Below are 14025 nucleotides of genomic sequence, written 5' to 3' on the forward strand. Positions count from 1 at the left end.
ATTTTAAACAGGTGTACCGTCAACTAAGTACAAATACAGTAACCTCCCACCGAGGAAGAATAAAAAACTTAAATTGAAAGAACACAAGTCTTACAGCTTGGTACAGAACTGTCCACTAACATTACACCTTTGTATTTTTTTTTAATTAAAGTAAAAGTTAACTTACGTTTAACATTCCACACACTATTCCACTAGTTGCAATTTAATTAATAATCTTTACACAGTACTAAACAGTACAACGCAAGTAATAGATAAATATAACTCCACACTCATGTAGGTACATGACCTAACCTATAAAAGTATGCTCACATGTGGTAACAGTATTAACTTACACAGTTATGTAATATAGTGTAATTTTAAATTAAAAAAAGGTAATAATCGGTTATCCTGAACACAATACAAGAATACAAGCAGCACCGTTTCTACCAAAAAATAAAACTCCCTTTAGCTAACACACTGTGACCAAAGAGGTTCGCTAACATTGCCCCACGTTGGGCGCCACTGAAACAACTATTATTTTGGGGTATTAATATGGAATATTTTCTTAATTAATTAAGGAAACTAGACAATATGAATAAAACATTTATTTAAATAATTTCAAAACTAACCCGGAGAGCCTTAAGGGCCTTAATGACAGGAACTTAAGGTAAACTAGCTCTTATCTAAATAACATGAGCATCAGACTCTTATTTAAGTGTTGAGGGAACAGTTATGGGTATAGCGAACTCTTTTTTAAAATGTTTTGGTAGAAGCGGCCTACTGACGGACAAACTTAAAAGTTACTAAGGGTATGAGGGCGCCAGAACCAGCATCTCTGGTTCAGTAATACATATTAGATAAAGGGTCGATCTAACCTCCAAAACTTCGAAAGACCGTAAACAATACAACCGCCACGTTGGTCAGGAACCTCTGCGTGGAAGTATGGAAACGCCAGGCACAGCTCCTTGCCACTGGTAGCTCGGCTTGCAGAAGCTGGCATTTTGAGGCCACCCCGTAAACTCGTAATAAAGACGGTAAATCTTGAAACCCTGAAATTTATAAAACTACTAAGTAACGGAACAGACATTCACAGAATCGAATAAATATACTGGACTGCGAGTAGGTCGCTGCTTACCCGGGGCAGACAATAAGCGGGCGTAGGAAAGGACTTGCATAATTTCAATGCACCCGGGGCTTCAATTTCCAGGACGATTCACATCCAACGAGCTGCAATAATATAAAAACAATCAGCACTGCACTAACAAATCCATCCAAAACAATTAAGGAATCGACGAGCTACTTACGATTAGGCGGCTTAAACCGCGATATAGGTAGAAGCCATCAGGCGGCACCAGGCCGCTGGGCAAAGGAAACGAACCACCTTGCTACGATCTCTTCCAAATCCAAAAAGAACGGCTAGGTACGTGGCGAGCCATCGGTGACAGATCAAACGACGGGGTTACCAGAGTCCGAACGGGGCTCGGCCGAACACCACATGACTTGACAAAAAAAAACGCTTTCTTTCCTATTTAGTTTGCTTAGAATAATATTGAATACAACGCGCCGACGAATAAAAAAAATATTTGAAGACAATTTTAATTTACAACGACCTGCGATTAAAAAAACCAAAAATGTAGGAAGGCACCGAAATTATTTTTAATCTAGCAACCCGGACCGAGTTGTTATCGACTGAGCTCGCTAGATGACGTTAAGGGTATCAAACGAATATGGGTCAGGGTCACATACTGTTCAATATTGAAAAAAAAATGAAGAATTAAAATTTTGTTGTTACAGTGCTCCCCTTCCCGAAGAAAATTTTGACTACGGCAAAATTTTGAGCTGGTCCCCAGCTCGCAAAACCACCCGCGGAAAGTACCTAGACAATTACCTACCGCTAAAAAAAACTAACTAACAAAAAAAAATCGAACCCACGCACTAAACCAGACTTACTTTATAAAGACTTGACGCACGCAAGTAAAGCTCTAAGCTACATTACCACGAAACGTCGCATCGCGTATATTCCTTGGTGGCATAACGAACGGCCCAGGCCGCGGGTTATGCGTCCAAGAGATACAGCGGAAGACGGCATATAGCCAAGTGAAATTTACTAACTAAGATCGGTGACTGCTACTACAACTAATACAACTAATTCAAAGATACCTAGCGCGCATATCAGGCCGTGACTGTCAGACGTCACAGGTCTGAACGCGGAAATCAGACAATAACACAACACATGATACATTGACCAGCTGTGTCTAAACGACAGGCAGACGGTAACGTTCGAAACAACACGAGACACACAAGGAAGTCGACTGTACAGGCTCCATTTCAGGCAATGCAAGTCTGTCAGTCTGACAAAAAAAATCCGATGTTTGCGGACAACGCTTTAAGGCGTGTACCACATAACCCCCTAACATCAACATTAACGTTCACGCATATGATTTAAGTCATACCGCAAAGCGTTAACAAAGAAGATGCAACTGCTATTAAGAGCCTGACGGTTTAAAGTCCGCCAGAACCCGACCAGCCAGTGCCGATTGGAATACTGGTTTAAAACGCCAGCACCCCGGTAAAACACGCGAAGAGTCTTTAAATCGTCCTCTTCGCCCCCCAACAACAAACAAACCACGTGCCTGAGTTACGTTTGCTCAGACACGATCGAAAGAAAGTAATACGTAAACAAAACTCCTGCACGCAACCATAAAAAAAACTCCTACCGAACATCAACAAAAAAAACGCGCAATCACCGATAATTAACTAATAAGTAAATATTTACTTCACCTAAAATAACAACAATAAGGAAAAAACTCGATTTAAGTCGAGACAATAGATAAGGAAAAGTAGGTAATAAACATAACTCCCGTACGAAACAATTGTGGAAACTACTACAATAAGATTCGACCTTAAAGGTAAACGGCTATTTGAATATCGGTAAGTTATTTAAAAAAAAACGTAAGTCAACAACTATAATTGTGACTGACTGTACCCAACCACGTCAAGAAACTATTTAATATTAATTTTATTTATTTTAAACTTCAACTTTTAACTTCAACTCCAAACATCCTGTAATAAATTTAATAATTGAAAACACCTGCTGACTGTACTTCACTATAACTTCCAAATTTGCTCCCTCAAACTTTTTACAACTCCACATTTATAATTAATAAAATTTCGTTACATTTTAAACAGGTGTACCGTCAACTAAGTACAAATACAGTAACCTCCCACCGAGGAAGAATAAAAAACTTAAATTGAAAGAACACAAGTCTTACAGCTTGGTACAGAACTGTCCACTAACATTACACCTTTGTATTTTTTTTTAATTAAAGTAAAAGTTAACTTACGTTTAACATTCCACACACTATTCCACTAGTTGCAATTTAATTAATAATCTTTACACAGTACTAAACAGTACAACGCAAGTAATAGATAAATATAACTCCACACTCATGTAGGTACATGACCTAACCTATAAAAGTATGCTCACATGTGGTAACAGTATTAACTTACACAGTTATGTAATATAGTGTAATTTTAAATTAAAAAAAGGTAATAATCGGTTATCCTGAACACAATACAAGAATACAAGCAGCACCGTTTCTACCAAAAAATAAAACTCCCTTTAGCTAACACACTGTGACCAAAGAGGTTCGCTAACATTGCCCCACGTTGGGCGCCACTGAAACAACTATTATTTTGGGGTATTAATATGGAATATTTTCTTAATTAATTAAGGAAACTAGACAATATGAATAAAACATTTATTTAAATAATTTCAAAACTAACCCGGAGAGCCTTAAGGGCCTTAATGACAGGAACTTAAGGTAAACTAGCTCTTATCTAAATAACATGAGCATCAGACTCTTATTTAAGTGTTGAGGGAACAGTTATGGGTATAGCGAACTCTTTTTTAAAATGTTTTGGTAGAAGCGGCCTACTGACGGACAAACTTAAAAGTTACTAAGGGTATGAGGGCGCCAGAACCAGCATCTCTGGTTCAGTAATACATATTAGATAAAGGGTCGATCTAACCTCCAAAACTTCGAAAGACCGTAAACAATACAACCGCCACGTTGGTCAGGAACCTCTGCGTGGAAGTATGGAAACGCCAGGCACAGCTCCTTGCCACTGGTAGCTCGGCTTGCAGAAGCTGGCATTTTGAGGCCACCCCGTAAACTCGTAATAAAGACGGTAAATCTTGAAACCCTGAAATTTATAAAACTACTAAGTAACGGAACAGACATTCACAGAATCGAATAAATATACTGGACTGCGAGTAGGTCGCTGCTTACCCGGGGCAGACAATAAGCGGGCGTAGGAAAGGACTTGCATAATTTCAATGCACCCGGGGCTTCAATTTCCAGGACGATTCACATCCAACGAGCTGCAATAATATAAAAACAATCAGCACTGCACTAACAAATCCATCCAAAACAATTAAGGAATCGACGAGCTACTTACGATTAGGCGGCTTAAACCGCGATATAGGTAGAAGCCATCAGGCGGCACCAGGCCGCTGGGCAAAGGAAACGAACCACCTTGCTACGATCTCTTCCAAATCCAAAAAGAACGGCTAGCTACGTGGCGAGCCATCGGTGACAGATCAAACGACGGGGTTACCAGAGTCCGAACGGGGCTCGGCCGAACACCACATGACTTGACAAAAAAAAAACGCTTTCTTTCCTATTTAGTTTGCTTAGAATAATATTGAATACAACGCGCCGACGAATAAAAAAAATATTTGAAGACAATTTTAATTTACAACGACCTGCGATTAAAAAAACCAAAAATGTAGGAAGGCACCGAAATTATTTTTAATCTAGCAACCCGGACCATGTTGTTATCGACTGAGCTCGCTAGATGGCGTTAAGGGTATCAAACGAATATGGGTCAGGGTCACATACTGTTCAATATTGAAAAAAAAATGAAGAATTAAAATTTTGTTGTTACAATGTTTTCGATTTCTATTCATATTTGTAACATTTTTTTGTCTGTAGACAGTCTACATGCGTTTTATCAAAGAGTATTAACAGTAGAAGATATGTAAAGTCTAACCCCCTTATTCGTAAACGTTACTAAAGTTGACAAGCCGATACGTCGACAAGCCTATGATGGAAAGGGACAAACGATTATTATCGGCTTGTCAACTTTAGTAAACGTTTATGAGGGGTAAGAAATTACCGTGCCTAGAATTAAAAGTAAATGTACTTGTCAAAAGTTAACGTTTGACAATACAGTATTCGTATGGCCAACTTTCAAACTCGGGACATAATTTTTTGACTTGATAACGTGTTATAAATCGATGAACACCGATAGCATGCACGAAAAAGTGTCACGTTGTGGATGGTAACGTTGGTAACGTTGTGGACAGATCTCCATGGTAACGTTACGGCCAAAGTATGCAATTTTTCATCATTGTTTTCTTATGACGTTATCACGCAAAATTATCGTCCGTAAACCTACTTTACAGACAACAATTTTTTTTCTCACACTTTACACCTACATATACAACAATCAACAATTCTTTGCTTAAATAAAACACGACGCAGCCGGACATTTTCCATACATTTTCCGGACATTCTCTATTTACAGATCGGCACAGCCCTATACGTAGCCCCAGAACTCCTACAGTCAGCCAGCAAAGTGATATATAACCAGAAAGTTGACATTTACTCATTGGGTATAATTCTCTTCGAAATGTTTCACCCCCCTTTAAATACGGGGATGGAACGTATGGTGGTGCTGACCAATTTGAGGACCAAGGATATCGTCATGCCGGAGGGATTCGAGTGCGAAAATAATGAGAAACAGATTATTGTTATAAGGTACGTTTTTAAGGCACTAAATAAGCCATCAATTGTACATTACTACATAGGCAGGGAAATAGATAATTGCTGACCGAGAATGTCAAAGGGCCTAGTGAAGCGAAGCCGTTTTATGAACACAAGACGGTATTTCTTATGCTGAATAAAGTATACTCAATTTTTATTTATTAGGTATAAGATAAGATAAGATGTTTATTTGTATAGTCATGTATATAAGTTACTAACACATACATGTGTTATATTATGCTTAAAATAAATTATTATTTCATTCAATTTAATAATAAGTTTTTTCCAAAACCCTGCCTCTTCTTACCAACTAATTTCTTTGCAGATGGCTTTTAAACCATGATGCCAGCGTCCGTCCAACCTGCGCCGAGCTATTATCTAGTTCACACGTACCCCGCCCAGTGGCTGAAGGCGCCCTATCTGGCCTTTTATCCCACACACTAAGTTCACGAGGCTCCCGTGGATACCAGAGGCTGATCGGCGCGTGCCTGCAGCAGGCGCCTTCGACAGCAGAAGATATTACTTACCATAATGGTATGAGAAGAGTCCAGTTAAGATGGCTGACAGACCGCGTTGCCGAGGTAAGTACCATCATGCTCCGGGATTTTAGCGCTATTTAGGATCCTAGCTAAATTTGTTGTTCAATGCTTAGGCTATAGAATTTCCAATTTAGCAAGAACCCTAAACTCAAACTCAAAATATACTTTATTCATGTAGGCCTAGCAACAAGCTCTTATGAATCGTAATTAATCTTAATCTTATTATCAGAGCAATTTATTGATGTTAATATTATTCCATAAATGGCATATAACAGTCCCGTGTGGTGACTGTACATATTAGAGAAGCACCTTACATATCAACAGTTCCGTATATACATGAAACTGCAAGCGTCATTTTGAATTTGAAAATCTCATCACATTTTTTTATCTGCGTTACTGATTTCATTCCCTAACCGCATAGTATATTTTTCTTTGCTTCATTATGTAACTGGCTACCCGCCCCGGCTTCGCACGGGTTAACAAAATTATGTACCTAAACCTTCCTCAAGAATCACTCTATTGATATGTGAAAACCGCATGAAAATTCGTTAACTAGTTTTTGAGTTTATTGCGAACAAACAAGCACACAAACAGACAGACGCGATGGCGGACTTTGTTTTATAAGGTGTTTATTTGGGCATATACGGTACATGTTGTGTAATTAAACCAAAACTCTAATATTAACAGGTATTCAGAAGTCACGGCGCAGTCGAGTTCTCACCACCACTACTAACTCCCAGAGTTAAGGCGTGGGACGCTTACCCCAACGCGGTTAAGGTCATGACCGCTTCTGGAACCGTCTGTCATCTGCCGCATGACTTAAGGCTGCCTTTTGCTAGGTACGTATAAATTTGACTGGTATTCAGAAGTCACGGCGCGGTCGGGTTCTTCCCACCGCTCCTGACCTCCGGGTTAAGGCTTGGAACGCTTATCCCAACGCGGTCAAGGTCATGACCACTTCTGGAACCGTCTGTTATCTGCCACATGACTTGACACTGTCTTTTGCTAGGGTAGTTTCTATTCAATCTACCGAGAGTATAATTTATTGTCAAGCTAGTATATAGAATTTTGTCTAAAATAAAAACCGCAAATTTAGTCACCATTGCTTACCATTCCAAACACCCTGTTGCTTGACAAAAACCGGTCAAGTGCGAGTTGGACACGCGTTCCAAGGGTTCCGTACATTACCCAATTTTTTACAATGTATTTTTTATGTGGAACGTAAATGAAACGTCTTTAAAGAACCCGTAGGGGTCGAATGAAAAACTAAGTAATTAAGTCCGACTCACGCTTGACGCTTGACTGCACATTTCTAATAGGTTTTTCAATGGCTCAAATGGCTCCTCTGGCATAAGGAGGCTACATGAAAACATTACACGATCAAATAATGTAGGTTAAAGTCAGGTCGTTCAGTGACAGATCCAGGCGGTTTTGTATTTGGTTGGTTAACCAATAAATGTTATAACTACCCGAAAATGTACAAATTGTTTGTTTAATTTTATTTAAATACCTAAAGATAGATCGATAGATAGATAGAATACTCTACACAGACTAGACACACTACAGACTACACAGACTATACAGACTATAGTATAGTGACTAAATATTCTGTATTGTTTTTAGGCACGTGGCATACTCCGGATCGAAGTACATGCGTCGTTACGTCATTGATCGGGTGTTTAGGGAAAAGCACGTACCTGGTTTTCATCCGAGGGAGATCATAGAGTGTGCGTTTGACATTTTCAACCCTAAGTCAGGTGAGGATGGTTTAATATTGTTAACCCTGGTGATTAGAAATTATCTATCTTGACAAATGAGGCCGCTTGCACCGGCTGCGTGTGCTCAGACGTGCATTTTTTTTACTGTACAGTCACCTGCAATAATATGTTACACAACGAAGGCCGCAAAAATATCTGATACGATCTTATTTGTAGAGTCATAAGAGTGTGTCACATATTTTTGCGGCGTTCGAAGAGTAACATATTATTGCAGGTGACTGTACTCCGGTGCGATAAACGAAGTTGCCGGTTTCCGGCTCCTTCAAACAGAAAAATAGTACACACACCTCGGCCAGTAAATACAAAAGCCTCAGCCACATATTTGTCGACCTCTTCTTCGTCTCGGCCGACAATTATTTGAAACGTTTCTTACTTTACTGCCTTTCTTACTTTAGTATTCAATATACTATTCTGGTATTTTTATTCGTACAGTCGCCATCAGATATATCGGAGCGGCCAAGGTGCTCACAAATATCTGAACACGCCTCTATTGTCAGGGCGTTAGAGTGCGTGTTCAGATATTGTGACCACCTTGGCCGCTCCGATATGTCTGATGGCGACTGTACATGGTGTGAAACAATTTATTTAAAATACAGTCAACATCGCAATTTGCCTTTCAGACACTCTCTGGCCCGACGCCGAGCTGCTGGTGGTCGCAAGCCGGGCGGCTTCTGAAAGCGGCTTGAAAGTCACCATACACCTCAACCATACAGAGCTACTGAAGGCTTTACTAATGTCCTGTGGAGTACCATTGGATAAACATGCAGATATCTATCCTATACTTGTGGATGTTACTTTTGGTGAGTTAATTTTAAACAACTTCTTCCTCGCGTTATCCCGGCATTTCGCCACGGCTCATGAGAGCCTGGGCTCCGCTTGACAACTAATCCCATGATTTGACGTAGGCACTAGTTTTTACGAAAGCGACTGCCATCTGACCTTCCAACCCAGAGGGTAAACTAGGCCTTATTGGGATTAGTCCGGTTTCCTCTCGATGTTTTCCTTTACCGAAAAGCGACTGGTAAATATCAAATGATATTTCGTACATAAGTTCCGAAAAACTCATTGGTACGAGCCGGGGTTTGAACCCGCGACCTCCAGATTGCAAGTCGCACGCTCTCACCGCTAGGCCACCAGCGCTTCCAGTTAATTATTATTTTTTAAGTTATATTTAAACAACATCACAGAATATGTAATAGTATACAGAATGCCCAGTTGCCCACACCCTCCCGAATGGAATCACCTCACCCTGCGTAAATATCATGTTTTCCTTATACTACGTTGCCGTGGTTACGGTAAAATATATATCTACTGACTGTTTTAACTAGAAATTCTACATGACGGCCACTCAATTATTTTTCTTCCAGGTCGCATAACAAGCCTCCAGCTCCAAACCCACCTCACATCCCTCTGCATCACCAACCGCGATGTCTCCAATCTCCTCGGTCTCATGGAGGCGGACATCGCGGTGTACGAAGTGAAGGAGCTGGTCACACGCTTCGTGAAGCAAGCCAAGTGGGCGAAGTTGGTGGCCCAAGCGGTGGCCGAGTTGGAGGCGGTCTATAGGAACGCTAAGGCGCTAGGGTGCGAGGTAAGTTTGTTTCAGAGGGTCTTTATAAGAAAAAAACATCTGTAGTCAGGCAGTAGCGCTATTTCTGTCAATCTTTACTATATAGCATGAGATCATAAGCAATAGTGTTATCTCTGTCAGTGTTAGCTAGACATTAGAGCTTGCGCGCTAGTGCTATCTCTGTCACGTGGTCATCTGAAACCTCGGGCTGATGGAGGCGGACATCGCGGTGTACGAAGTGAAGGAGCTGGTCACACGCTTCGTGAAGCAAGCCAAGTGGGCGAAGTTGGTGGCCCAAGCCGTGGCCGAGTTGGAGGCGGTCTATAGGAACGCTAAGGCGCTAGGGTGCGAGGTAAGTCAGTGATAGAGCTAGCGCGAAGTGAGAGCGAAGTCTTCGTTTCAGCTTGATCAAAAAAATACGTTTTTGGCAAAAATTTCATTTTTGGTACAAGCTTTTATCGCTCATGCACTGTATTTTTCTTACGACAGACAACTAATACTCATCGAGACAATTCTAAAAACCCCTAACACAATTAGGTTACGTTGTTTCATCACAGAGTTCCTATGGCCACCTCCTGTCTCCATCATCAGGTCAGCTCGATGCTACCATAATATTGCATTGTCATCCGATTTATACATGCATGCAAAATTTCAGCTCAATCGGAAACCGGGAAGTGGATTAAATTTAACTTGCAAGATTTGATTACTCACAGACAGACAGACAACGGTCAGGTGAAACTAAATAAAAGCTTGTAAAAACCGTCGGACTCGCGCACGAAGGACTCCGTACCATTTAAAAAAAAAACGGAATTTAATCACGTTTATTGTATGGGAGCCACACTTAAATAATTATTATATTCTGTTTTAGTATTTGTTGTTATAGCGGTAACAGAATACATCATTTGTGAAAATTTCAACTGCCTAGCTATCACGGTTCATGAGATACAGCCTGGTAACAGACAGACGGACAGACAGACAGACAGCGGAATCTTAGTTAACAGGGTCCCGTTTTTACCCTTTGGGTACGGAACAATAAAAAATCAGGTAGAATTTAAAAATATTTGTATAGTAAAATGGATGGGACTCAGCGAGACCGTAAATTTCCAGTCCCCAACCAAAAAACTTAAAGCTAATTCTTAACCAAGTTATTTAATAACTAACCTAACTTACTAACTAACCAGACGAATAGTTCGCTGCCAAGGCAATATTGTTGGACAGGTTATCATTAAATATTCTCTACTTGTGATACAATGTCCTGACCAGTGACCACTTTTTGGAGAGTGCGATGAAATTGTCTACCATTTGTCCCGTACAAACGCGATTTTCTGAAGATTTGCAAGTACAAGAGTTTCCTTTTCTATGACAAATGGTCAAAATTATGCACAGAAAAATAATTGGCTACTTTAAATGCCAAAAAAAAAGTCGCAACATAGGAAATAAAATGCGTTTGTACGGGACAGCCCGTGGAATGCTCCTTTTGTCTTCGTTGTTCACAGTGTCCTATAACCGTGGCGCCGTTTTTGGCATACAACGCGACGCAACATAGCGGTGTGTTTTGGCAGATGTCCATAGCACGCGACGAGCGACATACCAAGCGTCGCGCTGGAGACCTAATCGCCGCAGGTGGCAGGTATAAATAAATAAATAAATATTATAAAACTTTTTTACAGACATGAGGTTTCCTTATACCCCCCTCCCCCAACGAGATCTATCGGATGTTTTCCGTGACCCCCCTTCCCCTATCGAACCTCGCGTGATTTGTGCACAAGCCCTAAGTCAGAAACTAATAGTTATTATTTTACCACCAGATACGACGCTTTAGTAGAAGAGTTCCGCAAGATAGCCCGTACAAAAGACATCGACAGTGTCAAGCAGAAGAGCTCGTGTGTCGGATTCTCCATGTCTCTAGAGAGAATGGCGACCATAGTCAAGAAAATGGAGTCGGAGATGCCTCAGCCAGCGCCTAACGAGGTAATTTGAACCTTATTGTGTGTTGTTAAAGTGCATTATTGACATTATACCTCATACTGTAACCTTACCAGCCTTGCCTACATTTGTGGCCTGGTAATCATTGCCCATGTGTCCATAAGAATCTTACATAATATACGGGGTGGCAAAAAAATTACTGCATTCCCGTTGTCAGGGAGGTTTTGGGATTATACTGAGCAACTTTTACTATGGGACCAACCCCGAAATCGCTGTTTCATACATTTTGGCTGGTTCATTTTCTATGGGAGGGTAAAAATTTTTTCCCGATTTTGGGTTTGGTCCCATAGTAAAACTTGCTCAGTATAATCCCAAAACCTCCCTGGCAACGGGTATGCAGCTATTTTTTAGCCACTGTGTATTAAAAAAACTTCAACATACCTCCTATACAACCTATTATTAAGGGTAAAGTTAGAACGCCAAGAACGAGGAATTTCGTACATTGACTCGCCTGTTGCTATCTCTATCGCACGCGCGTAATTATATTGCAGTCCCGCCCATGATGACGGTGGTCAAAGCCACTGTGTGGGTTAACTAATTAAATTACTCTTTTATTCCATTTTTTCTTCCAGCCTACCCTCATCTGTGTGAACGTCCACGGCACAGCAGGCAATGGCCGCGACGGCCTCGCGGCCTCCCAACGAGCGAACTTGGCCCGAGACCTATGGGCCTCTGGCCTCAGTTGCTGCCCCTGCCCTAATACTGTGGACCGGGAAAACAGTGGCGCTGGCATAATTCTGGAGCATGAGGATTCTGGGGTTAAAGCAGCGTGGTACAGTGGAGACAGGTAAGAAAGGATTTTATTTTGAAGCGATAAAGTTCATATTAGCTTGACGCCAGCGTGCGTTCGGAATATAATAAGCCATCGAGCAACCGGCTATATAAACTGGTGAGAATTGAACTTATTTCTCATGCTCTGAAAGTGGGTAGTTGTTGTTCTAAAAAGTGTGCAGAAAATCATACGATTGTGCTCTATAGTTCGTTTTTTTAGCATTAGAAAGAACTCCACAGAAGCAAGCGTGCAGTTTTTATCAGGCTCTTTAATTGTTAATAATTATTGAATTATCTAATGTAGCATGGTCAATACATATAATTTACTTCAAATTATTACCACTAAAAGTGCCGGATTTGGAATCACAAGCTTACTTCTGCGAAGTTCTTTCTAATGCTAAAAAAATGGACTATAGAGCCATTGACTTTATAAGTACGCTTTTTTCTTTTTTTACGATAAGCAATTAGAATTTCGTTTTTAGGGTTCCGTACCCAAAGGGTAAACGGGACCCTATTACTAAGACTTCGCTGTCCGTCCGTCCGTCCGTCCGTCCGTCTGTCACCAGGCTGTATCTCACGATCCGTGATAGCTAGACAGTTGAAATTTTCACAGATGATGTATTTCTGTTGCCGCTATAACAACAAATACTAAAAACAGAATAAAATAAAGATTTAAATGGGGCTCCCATACAACAAACGTGATTTTTGACCAAAGTTAAGCAACGTCGGTCGGGAGTGGTCAGTACTTGGATGGGTGACCGTTTTTTTTTGCTTTTTTTTTGTTTTTTTTTTGCATTATGGTACGGAACCCTTCGTGCGCGAGTCCGACTCGCACTTGCCCGGTTTTTTACGATAAGCAATTAGAATTTCGTTTTTAAATAGATTTGCCGTACAATTTCATTCTGATAATTTTAATGTATTTTTAGGGTTTTAGAGTTCAAAGTGCCGTACATCGATGCAGTGGATTTTGTCAAACAGAAGTTGAATCCGGAAACAATGAGGACGCCTGAAAGTAAGACTTATTTGACTGTAGAAAGCGACCAACTTTTTATTTGTGTCAAAGTGATTTACACCCTAACTCGGTAGCTTTGGTCGCTTTCTGCATTGGTAAAAAAATTAAAAACTCAATTTTTTGATCAATGCAGAAAGCGACCAAAGCTACTGAGTTAGGGTGTAAGTCACTTTGACAAAAATAAAAACTTGGTCGCTTTCTACAGAACTACGGTCATTTTATGTGTACAGTCAAGTTTATAATATATTTTTTCATCTATTGCAATACATATTTATGTTACAAGATATTATTTATTTCTGTTTGCTTTATTAAAGCTCTAAGTAATATTTTTAGGGTTCTGTACCTCAAAAGGAAAAAACGGAACCCTTATAGGATCACTCGTGCGTCTGTCTGTCTGTCCGTCTGTCACAGCCTATTTTCTCGGTAACTACTGGACCAATTAAGTTGAAATTTGGTACACATATGTAAATTAGTAGCCCAAAGATGGACATATTTTTTTTATAATTTTAAAATACATAGGTTCGAAGTTATTTAGAAAATAGCCGAAAAATGACCATTC

General features: G+C 40.3%; 1 protein-coding gene and 3 long non-coding RNA genes across 4 annotated transcripts in view; 1 reads left to right on the top strand and 3 right to left on the bottom strand.

Annotated features, from left to right (window-relative positions):
* The window catches only part of LOC134673426 (uncharacterized), a 155541-nt gene that overhangs the window by 44932 nt on the left and 96584 nt on the right, over positions 1–14025 (bottom strand). The window lies entirely within an intron of this gene.
* The window catches only part of LOC134673396 (eIF-2-alpha kinase GCN2), a 45327-nt gene that overhangs the window by 26217 nt on the left and 5085 nt on the right, over positions 1–14025 (top strand). Inside the window, exons 16-25 of the mRNA XM_063531370.1 lie at positions 5572–5804; positions 6136–6391; positions 7037–7188; positions 7973–8106; positions 8748–8927; positions 9495–9718; positions 11194–11327; positions 11506–11668; positions 12256–12470; positions 13381–13466. Of these exons, the coding sequence (XP_063387440.1) occupies positions 5572–5804; positions 6136–6391; positions 7037–7188; positions 7973–8106; positions 8748–8927; positions 9495–9718; positions 11194–11327; positions 11506–11668; positions 12256–12470; positions 13381–13466 (1777 nt within the window). The remainder of the gene's footprint in view (positions 1–5571; positions 5805–6135; positions 6392–7036; positions 7189–7972; positions 8107–8747; positions 8928–9494; positions 9719–11193; positions 11328–11505; positions 11669–12255; positions 12471–13380; positions 13467–14025) is intronic.
* LOC134673428 (uncharacterized) lies at positions 570–1288 on the bottom strand. Its single transcript, XR_010099476.1, has 2 exons — positions 1115–1288; positions 570–1028 (listed from the first exon to the last, which is right to left on the bottom strand). It is a non-coding gene; the product is annotated as an uncharacterized LOC134673428 (long non-coding RNA).
* LOC134673427 (uncharacterized) lies at positions 3727–4873 on the bottom strand. Its single transcript, XR_010099475.1, has 2 exons — positions 4272–4873; positions 3727–4185 (listed from the first exon to the last, which is right to left on the bottom strand). It is a non-coding gene; the product is annotated as an uncharacterized LOC134673427 (long non-coding RNA).

Source organism: Cydia fagiglandana, chromosome 18, assembly GCF_963556715.1.
Source record: "Cydia fagiglandana chromosome 18, ilCydFagi1.1, whole genome shotgun sequence".
Lineage (NCBI taxonomy): Eukaryota > Metazoa > Arthropoda > Insecta > Lepidoptera > Tortricidae > Cydia > Cydia fagiglandana.